The following is a 13,790-nucleotide window of genomic DNA, read 5'->3' as shown; positions in this document are numbered from 1 at the left end:
CTTTGTTGGCAATGGCAGAGGTCAAACGTTTCTGTAAGTCTGCACAAGGTTTTCACACACTGTTGCTGGTATTTTGGCCCATTCCTCCATGCAGATCTCCTCTAGAGCAATGTTGTTTTGGGGCTGTCGCTCCAATCTCACAATACATGGCCCCATTAATTCTTTCCTTTACATGGATCAGTCGTCCTGGTCCCTTTGCAGAAAACAGCCCCAAAGCATGATGTTTCCACCGCCATGTTTCACAGTAGATGTGGCGTTCTTTGGATGCAACTCAGCATTCTTTCTCCTTCAACAACAAGTTGAGTTTTTATCAAAAAGTTCTATTTTGGTTTCATCTGACCATATGACATTCCCACAATCCAACACGCAATGGATGCATCCACAGAGATACGGAGCAGAAGAATGGCAGCGAGTTAGAGGAATGCCGAGTGGCTATATTTTGAGGCCGAAAATGACGGCAAGGTGTACAATTTGAAAAAAAAAACAAGGCAGTAAGGTACAGTGGTAACACCACAAATTGACATAAGCACATGAAAAATCATGAAAAAGAAAACTCCTGCAAAAGAAAACAGAAAGAAAACACCTTTGGTGTTTTTTATATTTACCAATAAACATTGTCCTAATTCCATCCTGGGTTTTAACTACTTAATAATAAAGTAGGAAACATGACAAAAACACTTAAAAGTTTAATTAATTGCGATCTAGCAATTTGATGTTGCATCGACCTTACGTATTAAAAAGTATCGGTATCAGTATCCCGATACTGGCCCTGTTTTTCCTTGGTATTGGATCGATCCCAAAATATGCAGTATCGCATACAACTAGTTTTGCCAAGTTATCAGCATGTGTATTGCAACTGACAGTTTAAAAAAAATCATTTTTACTTTTTACTCATGCACTTAAGTACATTTTCAGAGGCTGCACCTTGTTTTACTTGTTGAAACAGTAAACGTTTCCCGTAAGTTGTCGTGAAGAAGTGTATTACCATTGTACAGTCGAGGAATCTCCGAGAAATGGCGGAAGGCGTCACGCGCTCCCCCCCCCCCCCCTCAGGCAAATCTCCGACGCACAACTCCTCTTCTCGGCGGAATGAGGAGGCGGTCTTTGCTCGTCACACTGAAAGACTCTCTCGAGTCTCCACCGAGTTAAACCGACTCGGGTAAGTTAAACACAGAGGGAGGGAGGGCGGGAGGGAGTTGTTTGGGCAAAGAACGAAGGACAGAGACATGGAGGAGACCGGGGCCACGAGTGCGTACGGAGGCTTGGACATTCTAAAGTTTGTCCGACAACCGCAAACCATTGTGCGGCTACTGAGCTGGGTGAGTACAGCTCGGATGTGGGAGATAGTATGTGAGGTCCTAAAGTTGACTAAAGGAAGGGAGACTAGTCGGCGTGGTTCGCCAACAGGTGCACCCGCCCGCGGAGCCGTCACGGTCTGCTTTTTTACGACTTAGCCTAGCTCGGACGTCTTAAAGAGGCGTCGTGTTACATGCAGCTGTCGGCTGACAGCACCCTAAGGACGGGGGGGAATAAAACAAAACTGCCTACTTTTTGTAAATCAGACAATAAATGTTGCAAAACTGTGATTAGCGTTTACAGTCCTATTCTCACTTTCGACGGTATCAATTGGAACATTTGGTATAAACTGACTTATTTTATTTTTGTATTTGTACATTGATTAAATAAAGAGGTGGTAGAATTCCACAATCTACTTAAGTAGAAGTACAGATACTTGAGTAAAAAAAAAAAAAAAGACGAAGTACTGATTCAACTGCTGAACATAGTCACAGAAAAAAAAGAGTACAGACTCTAAAATGTCCTTTTTTTCTTTTGTTTTTGAATGCTTTGATCATGTAAAGCACAGTGTACCTTGTGTATGAAATGCGCGATATAAATAAATTTGCTTTTGCTTTATTGCTTAAGTCCAAAAGTAAAAAGCCAGTTACTGGTTGCATTGTTTGAATGTTTTGCTACCAAAACATGTTTGCTCACGTTGTGTAACAAGAAATATTTCGCATAGACTTTATTTTAAATTTAACTGAAAAAATACTTGACATGATTTTTTTTTTTAAACCAAAAGCTTGTGGTTTTTAGGTTGGCACAAGAACACAGTCACCACAAATCATTGTTGTCGCCGTCAACCTCAAACAATTCTCTTAAATATGGCTGTGGATGGGGAATATCTTGCTTCTCCAAAGCTGTCGCTGTCATCGTTTCCTCGTTCACGTTGGAATCACTGTCGCTGCTTTAGCTGTTTTTTTCCACTTTATAAGACCCCAAGATCTCAACTGCAATTGACTTCAACTCTCTCTATTCACTTTTTTTTTTTTTTTTACATCATCTTATCATCATCTGTGGAGGTTGTAAAAAAGTAATTAGCCTATTTTGAGAAAGTAAGGAGTAGAAAGTACAGATATCTGTTGTCAAATGTAGGAAGACAAAGTAAAATGAAATAATGAAATAAATGAAAACTCTTCAAAGTCCAAATACCTGGAAAATCTATTTAAAATCTACTCGTATCTGTACTTTGTTGCTTCCCACCACTGGTTAAAAGAATTGAAATGTGTTTCCCAAACTTTGAGGCAAGGCCACATATTTTACATTAGAAAGATCCCACAGCAAACCACCAAACAAAAATGTCACAAAAAATAGGATCCTGTAGGATAGGATAGCCGTTTCTCAAGTTTTCCTACATGTGGAATAAAGAGGGCCGGAATTTGCTTTCTACGGGACCACTGTCACAAAAACAATACAAAACAACATAATCATAAAACAATGGCATAAAACATACATTCAAACATGCTCTCTGTTGTATGAAGCGGTTGTTGACGGACAATGATAATCTCATTTCAATTCACACATTTTACACTTATGTATATGTATTTTTTTTAAATCACTTTTCAAAGCCAAAGACAGTGTCTTCCAAGATAATTGGAGTCAAGCTGAGAGACTTGGGCTCTCATTGGGATAAAAAGGTGGCTAAAAATGCCCTAAAAATGATCAACCCCAAAAAAATTTGGCCTGATGTCCTCTTTATGGTGTTCCCGTGTGCTCCTGATAAGGCCATGATCAGGCCAAACAGACACTCAATCTTTTTCATTCCTTCTCCCATGAGACTGCTCAACACTAGTACCACTCTTTTCAAATGGATCACTTTCATTTTCATCTTTTCATATGATAGGGTTTTGCTGTTTGGTGTTGTATTGCTCTTACCTCATTGCTATTTATTTCTTGCAACTGGTCCCATAACCTATTTGCCGTGTCTTTTACGACATTGTTTAATTAGTGTTTGTCTGTTGAAACTGAATGTGCATTTGGACCTGAAAGCTGCAAATGAATTCCTCGCAACAGGATCAATAAAGTTGTGGAACTGAACCTAAATAATTTCCCTAGTTTAGTTGAACATGCCAGATGGACAAACAAGTTAATTGTATCTTCTGCCATCAAATGGAAGAGCATTTAAATGTTCTGCCTGTCACGATACGTTACTAGCTTAGATTGATGGACACAGATGCAGTTGTAGTAAATAAAACATTTTTGGACTAATTAAGTAAAAATATTGGGATAATTAAGTGAAATTGGACAATTTTCCCCAGAAACCTGATGATGTCTCACAGCACACTAATGATTAGTGGTTGTGAACCACTGGCGCAGAAGATATCCATCCATCCATTTTCAGAGCCGCTTATCCTCACTAGGGTCGCGGGCGTGCTGGAGCCTATCATCGGGCAGGAGACGGGGTACACCCTGAACTGGTTGCCAGCCAATCGCAAGGCACATACAAACAACCATTCACACTCACATTCACAACAGAAGATATCATGCACAGTTATGTCATTTACCTGGAAGGGTTCTGGGAAGTGTCACACTGTTGATCATCTGTTGCTCTTTTTTTTTAGTCTGTGGTCTAGTTCCCATTTATAGAAAGTCCAAAATTAAACTGAAAATTGCATGCTGTCGTTACCCTGACTGATGCAAGGAAGCAGGTTGTAGGATTAGAGCACTTTTATTTCAACACGAACTATCCTTGGCTTGCTTTCTGTAGTGAATATCACAGACCTGTGTCATGAAGTTAAAATTGTTACTCCACCATGGTGGGTGAGGACAGAATGTGCTTAGAGCTGTGTGTGCATGCGTCCCCGCGTGCGCGCCTGTGTCACTTGCAAAGAGGGGCTTTTTGGCAGGTAAGGTGATAGCGCTGCCTGACTGAACCTTTTCAGTTGGTCTCATCTGTTTCTCCAACAACACACAACTTTTCACAAATCTACCTCGACTAGGTTACTTGATTAGTGATGATTTTCCTTTTATTTTCAGTGAGTCATAAACCTATGATACTGGGAGCATTGTTTGCTCTGCCTGCACATCCCACAATGCACCAGTCACCGCATCTATTTGTTTGGGTGACCAAGATCCAAAATACTAAAATAGATGCTAATCCTTTAATTGTAAAAAGAGGGAATGTAATTGTATCTTAGCGTAAACAGAGTTTACAAACAGAAGTTCCTTATTTTCCATTTAACCTAAAATTGTCATGATTTAAAAGCACTGTGGAGATGCCAAAAGGCTTGTTTATTTAGACTTTTACCTAATTTATCGGGGGAAAAAATGTACATTAAACTTGGAAGTAGAACTGTCATTTTGTGTGACATGATATAAATACAAATTCTAATCTCTGTTTATAAGTCAGGGTGCAAGCATTTAATGGGGTCGGTTAAAATTCCTATTTGCATTGTTAATGTTTTGTAATACATACACGTAATTTCCAGCAAGTCAACCAGAAATTGGCTAAAATTAGATTTTATTGAGCACTCCTGAAGGTTCCTGATGTAATGCTTGTCAATCATTAGTTACTGCAGTTACTCTGAATGCGGAGCTACATTCTGGAATACGAGCAGGATGAGGATTTTATATACACAGAACCCTACATGTTTGTTTCTGACTTTGACGGCTGCTAGCAGCTACTTTTAGCAGCTTCACAAGAGACATTGAGGTGGTCACTACTATGGGTCAGTGCGATAAAACATCGTGAAAGAGTGTGTGTGTGTGTGTGCGTGCAAAAACGCCAAATGAACGGAGGGTTACCATTTGTTACGTCACAGCCGAAAATTGGCGACAATGCCCGACGACGGGGAGATGCTAGATTTAAAATGCAGACGACACATTCTGAGTTATATTTATCGATTAAATTGCTGTGTAACTGCTAGATAATCACCTCAAAGTGGCAGTTATGGTTTGTAAAGGGATTCTGGAGGTATCTAGAATTTTTCTTAAATGCCTGCACCCTCACCAATAATTCTAACTGTAAATAATGTCAGTTTATTAGTTATTATTTTGTCTTTCAGTTTTGTTTTTTTATTTGGGGATATCATTTTGTTAATTTGTGTCATATTGTGTTTAATTAAAATGGTCCCCCACAAAGAGTTTTTTTTCCTAATAGTATGAATAATATTTGTGATGGATACCTTTTTTGGGGGCTTGAACACCTGCCTCCAAAAATGTCCGTGTCCTCGGTTTCTTTTGACATCCTAAAAACATCCTTCTTACTAGGTTAATTGAAGACTATACTGTAAGTTGTCCCTGAGTGTAAATGTGAGTGTGAATAGTTGTTATTCTATATCGGCCCTGTGATTGAGTAGCGACCCATCCACCTGAACCTTGCCTCCATTCCAAGTCAGCCGGGCTTGGGAGAGTCTCCAGTTACCTGTGGCCCAAATGAGGACAAGCGGTATAGAAAATGGATGGATAGAAAAGAAGACTGCATGGATAGATTTAGCATTGGTGTCCAATTTTGTGTGGTTATCAGGAGATGACTCAAAAGACTTTCAACTTTCATCTCTTTACTGTAGCCAGCAACTACATGCAGAGCAGTAAATACAGGATACCTCAACATTAATCGAGCGATGCGTATCTAAAGTTCGGTCTTAACTCAAATTTTGGTTCACAATACAAAGCAAAAAAATCAACCAAGCGATGGCTCGTAACTTAAAAAAATGGTAAATTGAGGCTCTAATAAGTCAAGGTAGGGCTGTACTTCTTTTATCGTTGATGGCAGTGGTGAAAAAGTTGTCCCTCAACATATAATTAGTTTGAGTTACCATTAATACTTTGGAATTGTCATCACTTCAGTCCTGCCCTTTTTAACATTCCACATATTTCCACCCCATAGCTCATTGTCTGGATCTTTTGTCTCTTCCTCCCCACTAGTCCAAAACCCCCTCTCTGTCCTCTTCTCAGACCTCATTATGAGCATTATTTGGGAACTGCTGGTGTCTCTGGAGTCACAAGGCTTGCAGCAGCAGTCAGAACAAGGCCACATGGTTAGGTGGGTTAATAGTGTGGACAGTGACAGACCACGGGATAGCCCCAGGAAGCATACAGCAGTTAATCGCTGTTTTATTTAGGTGCTATGCTGTAGCCTCTTCTGCGCTTGAGGACCTGTTTTCATGAAACTCAGGAGACAAGCCTGTAGTTAGAAAATGTCAAAATAAAAAAAACCACACAACTACTAGAACCTTGAATGTCATTTCAGCAAACGTGATACTTGCAGCTAACAAATATTTAGACATCCTGGTTTCAGTGCATACATGTTTCAGTGAAGGGAAATCATATTCATATCAATATATATCAATTGTATCATATGTGGCGGCCCCGCCTGTGTGGAGTTAGCATGTTCTCCCCATGCCTGCGTGGGTTTTCTCCAGGCACTGCCGTTTCCTCCCACATCCCAAAAACATCCATGGTAGGTTAATTGAAGACTCTAAAATTGCCCGTAGGTGTGAATGTGAGTGCGAATGGTTGTTTGTTTATATGTGCCCTGCGATTGGCTGGCAACCAGTTCAGGGTGTACCCCTGCCTTCTGCCCAATGATAGCTGGGATAGGCTCCAGCACTCCACGACCCTTGTGAGGATAAGCGGCTCAGAAAATGTATGGATGGATGGATGTATCATATGTGCATTTTTGTTTTGCTTTCATCAAAGTTTTACTAAACAATAGGTACATGTTCATACATTGAGTTAAATTTTCAAACTGGTTAGCAAAGTAGTAGTTAGTCCCATAATTTCTCATGTATAATTTTTTTCAATAGTGCGCATTATACATGGGTATAGGGGAAAATGAAAAACTTTCCCATTTTATAAATGTATGCTGCCATATAGAGGTTATTAAAAAACTGTGCACTTTTCATTCCAATATGCCACCGCCCACTAGAGGTTATGAAAAAGTAGTACACTTTCATTCTAGTATGCCACCGTCACCTAGAGATTAGGGAAAAGGTGTAGGCTACACTTTCATTCCAATATGACAGGGGTACATGACTGCATATATATGTACAATTGTGCTCATAAATTTACATACGCAGGCAGAATTTGTGAAATATTTTTTTAAATACGATTGATGAATGAACAACAACCATCATTAATTTATTTATGGTTATGTTTTATTTAATGATAATGCTTTTCTGAAATGCTTGACAGTTTTAATTTGAATCCCATTAAAATCAAATCAAATGTGTTTCGCCTGGTCCTTCATGTTTTCTTGAAAGAGTTGTACCCATTTGACAAATTCTGCCTGGGTAATCAAACATCTAAGCACAACCGTGTTTTCTCATTTACTAAATAAAAGTAGGACCGTGAATTTCAAAATAAGAGCAAGTAAATAAAAAGATTAGTATTGTGTTCAAATAAAGTGCTCAACTTCAGAATAATTCTTTGAAAAAAATTAACAAAATACAGATAATACTTCATGTTTTGATCATATAGGTAGAAGCAAAATCATGCTTTGTAAAAATGCATGATACATAGGTTGAAGGGTTTTCCAGAATTTTTAGGTCAACTTTGGGGGTGCGTATTATACATGGGTGCACATTAGACATGAGAAATTACAGGAGTCAATGGGTAAACATTATAAGTAATGGGTAAACATTACAAGCAAGCATCATGTGGTAACTAAGACAGGTTTGTCTATTTTGGTTGAAAAGAAAAACATTTGTTCCATGTATTTTCTAACTTGTCTTGTTTCCTTGTCTCACTGTAGCTATTTGCCATTGTGGTTTTCGGCTGCATCACCACAGAGGGATACATCAACCCTGTCCACAGTGCTGAGCCGAAGTGCATCTTCAACCAGAACGACTCGGCATGTCACTACGCTGTCGGCATCGGCGTGATTGCTTTCCTCGCCTGTGTGTGCTTCCTGCTTTTGGATGTTTACATGCCTTTTATGAGCAATGCACAGCAAAGGAAATATGCTGTGATGGCAGACCTGGGATTCTCTGGTGAGAACTTTTTTTTAACGGCTTTGTAAAAAAAAAAAAAATTGTTTCTTTTTTGCTCTTGATTTATTGATTTGAATGGTTGCTCATATTAATGAATCTACCCAAAAGATGTGTATATTGATTGTACTGTATTTGCTTCAACATCAATTTTGTTGCTGCACAAATTGTAATCAGACCATGCACACAGGATGATATATCTTCTTTATTACTGTGGTATGATAACTGGTAGATATATATATATATATATGTGTGTGTATGTATATATATGTATGTGTATATATGTATATATATATGCGAGAGGAAAAGAAGAATATATAATCAATCACTGATACTTTTTGCTTCACAATTGTGGTGGTATTGGGAGATGCTGGAAGCTGCCAGTGATCATTTGTTTTTGCAGATTTACCACTGCCCCACTACTCCCTTGACACCCCGTCTCATACAGAGAGCTTTAGTTTCCCACAACGCGAGACAAACCACTCATTGTTATCCTTGCATCACATAACGTATTATTCATTGTTGTAATCGGGCAGCGGATGATGATGAGTGTGCATGGCAGAGGGCGAGGATGACCTCACAGATTATCTTTAAATTCATCAGCTGGACATGACTGTGTGTCTGTTAGATATTCTTTACGGAAACAAAGTAGTAGTACTGTGAACCTTGTGGTCACTTCAAATTATTTCATCATGGAAGACATCCTCTACTGTTTTTACCAGTGGTGGGAGGTCAGAGCTAGCATTGGCTTCTCTGCTTGCCTCAACACTATCAGAAGCATGGACCTATATTTACAACCTAAATTCTAAAATTTGTTCCATAAAATTTGTATTGTATATTCCTTAACAGTCTATTCTCATCATGTCGTAGCATTTTTCTTGGTTTCACTGCTTTCACTATGTGTTTGTGGATTTATTTATTTACCCAATCAGATTTCAGCCTTTATTTGCTGCCATGACCATCTAAAATGCCCACGCCCATTAGAATCAGTAGGGCTGGCTGATCTAAATTCAACTATTTTAGCAATCATCCTCAGAGGGCATCAGCATTTTTCCATCCTCTGATTGGTCAGTCAGAACAAAACTTGTTATAGTCATCTTTGACCAGCAAATCACATCTGTAGCAATCTGCAGGGGTTCAAATTGTTTTACCATGGTGTAGATGGGAAGAGAAATGGAGTAGGGGTTATTTTATAGGAAACGTTAGCTAAGAATGTCTCGGAGGTGAAAAGAGTATCAGATCGAGTGATGAGACTGAAACTTGAAATTGAGGGTGTTATGTGTAATGTGATTAGCGGCTATGTCCCCACAGGTAGGATGTGACCCAGGGTGTAAGAGTAATTCTGGAAGGAGCTAAACAAAGTAGTTCTGAGCATCCCAGACAGAGAGTGAGTCGTGATTTGTGTAGATTGTAATCGACATGTTGGTGAAGGAAACGGGGGTGATGAAGAACTGATGGGTAAGTTTGGCATCCAAGAAAGGAACTTGGAGGGACAGATGGTGGTAGACTTTGCAAAAAGGATGGAAATGGCTGGAGAGAACACTTTTTTTCCAGAAGAGGCAGGAACATAAGGTGACCTACAAGAGCGTGGAGGTAGAAGCACGCAGGTGGATTACATCTTGTGCAGACGTTGTAATCTGAAGGAGGTTACTGACTGTAGGGGAGAATGTGGCTAGACAGCATAGGAGGGTGGTGTGTAAGATGACTCTGGTGGTGGGGAGTAAGTTTAAGAAGACAAAGGCAGAGCAGAGAACCATGTGGTGGAAGCTGAGAAAGAAGAGTCTTGTGCGGCTTTTCGGGAAGAGGTGAGTGAGACAGGCTGTCGGTGGACAGGAAGAGCTTCCAGAAGACTGGACCACTACAGCCAAGGTGATCAGAGAGACAGGCAGGAGAGTACTTGGTGTTTCTTCTGGCAGGAAAGGAGAGAAGGAGACACTGTGGTGGAACCTCACAGTACAGGAAACCATATGAAGAAAGAGGTATAGAAGGTCCCCAACTAAGCTGCAGTGATATTTGTTGCTCCATCAGACAGAGAGAATATATGCCTCCTAGTATTGTTGTCTGCTTTGTTTATGTGTGTATGACACTGAAAGGACCGAGGAGAGGTGAAAGGAATGCATTGAGATGTGACGTAGGGCAAAGGTAGAGGTGGAAAAGCCCACTTTAAATACTTGGGGTCATCAGTCCAGAGCAATTGTAGGTATGGTAAGGAAGTCAAGAAACGGGTACAAGCAGGTTGGAACAGGTGGAGGAAGGTCTCAGGTGTGATACAGTATGTGACAGAAGAGTCTCTGCTAGGATGAAGGGCAAAGTTTATAAAACAGTGGTGAGACAGTGGCACTGAAGAGACAACAGGAAGCAGAGCTGGAGGTGGCGGAAACGAAGATGAGGTTCTCTGTAGGAGTGAGCACGTTGGATAGGATTATAAATGAGCTCATTAGAGGGACAGCAAGGGTTAGATGTTTTGGGGACAAAGTTAGAGAGAGCAGACTTTGATGGTTTGGACACGTCCAGAGGGGAGAAAGTGAGATATAGTGTTTGAAGGATGATGAGGACGGAGCTTCATGATGAGGATGGAGCTGCTAGGCAAGAGAGCTGAGAGGTGGTGAATAGATGTGGTGAGAGAAGACATGAGGGCAGTTGGTGTAAGACAGGAGGATGCAGGAGATAGGCTTACATGGAAAAGGATGACACGATGTGGCGACCCCTAACGGGGACAAGCCGAAACGAAACAAAGAAGACTTTTTCTTTTGCGGTTTTCTGTGATTGAATTTTTTTTTATTTTATCTTGCAGTGTTTTTCTTTTGCAGTTGTTTTATGTGCTTGTGTTTTTCGTCGTGTGTCATTCATGCTATACATCATATATGGCCATCTGCAGCGCATTTGCCCCTGTCGGCCACTGTACATTTGTGCTCTACTGAGCATAGTTTTTCTAGAGAGGGGAAAAAGAGAAATCTGTGCTGGTTTTTACATTATGTGTATGTTATCCTGTATTTTTTAACATCACAATAAATATCACGGGGTTAAAGAAAATCACAATGTCATTTTTTCCAATATCGTGAAGCCCTAATTAATGCCTTTACATATCAGTGATTTCAAGGTGGAATGTTTGATTTTGTCATGCGGTGACTATATATGTGTCTGTATTTGTATTAGGGGCATGGACCTTTCTGTGGTTTGTTTGCTTCTGCTTGTTGGCCAGTCAATGGGGTCGCACACATGATGTCAGCGCAGTGCCCCAGGACGCTGCACGTGCAACGGTGGCCTTTTCATTCTTCTCCATTGCTACCTGGGTAAGTAAATATGGTTAATTTTATATTTTGTCACAAATCGATACTATTGGTCTGTCCCTACGTCATGTTATTTTTACGCATTAACCAATATAAAATGTTGAAAATAAACTGAGAGCAAAAATCTATTAACTCTGTTAGATACTCGAACTGTTTGAGAAATCTTGTAAAATTAAAGAGCCATGCAGCATTATGCCTGGATGTTTTCTAGGAAGTGATTTTACAAACTTGAGGATTCTGCCAAAGTGTTATTCTATTTTTTCCACAATTATCATACATTTTTAAAAAGGGTGTTTGAATGGAGTAAATGGTGAAAATGAAAGCTTTCGTAAGGCATATGCTATAGAAGTTAATATGCGCATGTTAAAACTTGTGAAATGTTATCTCAAACTGTAGCACACAATAATTCATTTCCAAGCTGGGACGTGCCAGGAGCCGTCATTTGGGGTTATGTTGTTTTGAGGTCAGAGTTCCAATTTTCAGTCGAAATCAACACACTATCAGACATGACTCTTTACTCCCCAGCCAGACAGAAAGAGGAATTGGTAGGGTGGGTGATTTCATTTCAATAAAGAAAGAAAAAAACAATCTTTTTTTTTTCTTTCGAAAAACTATCAATGTAAGTAGGCTACTCTATGCCCGTTGCCTTTCCCAGATGTGGCAGATAATCATATTGTAATGTTGTGTAGCTAGTCTGACACTAATAAATAGCATTAGTTATTACCTGAAGTAGGCTAAATAAAAGCCTTTTTAGACTGTAGGTGAATAGCTTTAATGTTTTATTTTTAATGTTATTTTAATAAGCAACTGCTGTGTGAAATAAAAACAAGATATATATATATATAACAGGGGGTGAGGAAATTGACATGACAAAGCCAAATCAACCTCACCCTAAGGCATTGCAAAAACAAGTGTGCCATGATTTTAAATGTGCACAGTAAGAACTAATGATTTTATTTAATTATGCAGGGAATCCTAACCTACCTCGCCTTGGGTCGTTTCCGTAGAGGCGGTGACGGCAACACCATCCCAACCTATACTGAGCAGCCTGCCGACAAGCACACGCCTTACCCACCAACCTACGCCCCCACGCCATACACCCCCACCACTTATAGCGCCTATCCCAGCATACCAGACTTGAGCCAGCAGCCTGCCTTCACTCCAAACCTGCAGCCGACGCCCGGCTATCAACCGCCTAATTACTGATGCCAAGGACACTGGTATGGCCACAGGCAGGGCTCCTGGCTGTTTGTGAGGAGCAGATCCAGCATGTCAGGGAGCCGTGTTGCCATTCATGTTATGGCTTATCTTCGGATTTAACACTTCTGTAATTGGTAAAACTGTAAAGTGAAAGAACTGCATGCAAGTTAATAGAAGAGGGGGACCGCAGATTACTGCATGGGGTCAAGGCTCTGTGGTCTGTGATCAGATCTTGACAGCAGACTGAGCACTGACATTCGATGTGATCTTTGGATCAGCTGACCTCTGTGCTATGACATAACACTTACCTCAAGCAGGCTAATAGGCAAATAGATTGTACACAGGATGTTCGAGTAATTCTGACACTGCCAATTACTGTTGAGATCAACACTGTTTCTCTTGCATTTGTACAGATTTCTTGGTGAAACTGTTGCAATTTCAATTGCTGTGAACTTATTTTCATCTTTAATGAATCACCTTTATTGGCCATAAACAAACAACAATTTTTTTATTAAGTAAAATTAGTTGTGGCAATACTGGTGGAAAATGTTTCTTCTGGTTATTGTTTTGTGTTGAGCTTGTGCAGTTAAATTAGTCATCATAAAACTTTTTTGAGAAAGTTTTAGGGTCATTTTTAAAATAGCAGATGTTCGCCACAAAAAAACAACAGTTGTGTGATCGTTTATACGGGTGCCCTTTAAACTTGGTTTATATTAAGATAGTGAAGGTGAACGATGCACACGTTGAACTCTTAACAAGAGGAGTGCTTTTGGAGCAAAGAACATCCCGACTCTTCCTGTGAACTCATCGAGACTACTGTACACTCGACAAGGTGTGACTCGGAGCCTTCTCGGTGTCAAGTAACAGTTACCGTTGTGTGTAAAGCAAAGTCTCATTGCTCAACACACAATTCCAATGTAACTAATGAACTCCCACTCTCCTAAATTCTGACATGGGAAATGTATTTAGGGTCCGTTCAGATATAATAGTATTACTTTTACAGTGCTGGTTATATCAATGTAATCACTACGAT

At 40.0% G+C, this 13,790-nt stretch overlaps 1 protein-coding gene across 1 annotated transcript; it reads left to right on the top strand.

Moving 5' to 3' along the window:
• Positions 1-1,166: 1,166 nt before the first annotated feature.
• On the top strand, positions 1,167-13,291 carry syngr2b (synaptogyrin 2b). The gene is made up of 4 exons (XM_061769855.1): positions 1,167-1,319; positions 8,033-8,270; positions 11,424-11,560; positions 12,527-13,291. Exons 1-4 carry the CDS (start codon positions 1,227-1,229, stop codon positions 12,761-12,763), a joined length of 705 nt encoding a protein of 234 aa, XP_061625839.1. The 5' UTR covers positions 1,167-1,226; the 3' UTR covers positions 12,764-13,291.
• The last annotated feature ends 499 nt before the right edge of the window (positions 13,292-13,790 follow it).

This window comes from Phyllopteryx taeniolatus, chromosome 4 (assembly GCF_024500385.1).
Source record: "Phyllopteryx taeniolatus isolate TA_2022b chromosome 4, UOR_Ptae_1.2, whole genome shotgun sequence".
NCBI classification, from domain to species: Eukaryota; Metazoa; Chordata; class Actinopteri; order Syngnathiformes; family Syngnathidae; genus Phyllopteryx; species Phyllopteryx taeniolatus.
This window is presented reverse-complemented; position numbering and strand designations above follow the sequence as displayed.

Coding starts and splice junctions, on each gene's coding strand:
- syngr2b (XM_061769855.1), top strand. CDS start 1,227: ATGGAGGAGACCGGGGCCACGAGTGCGTACGGAGGCTTGGACATTCTA. Junction 1,320..8,032: donor TTGTGCGGCTACTGAGCTGG/GTGAGTACAGCT, acceptor GTCTCACTGTAG/CTATTTGCCATTGTGGTTTT. Junction 11,561..12,526: donor TCTTCTCCATTGCTACCTGG/GTAAGTAAATAT, acceptor TTAATTATGCAG/GGAATCCTAACCTACCTCGC.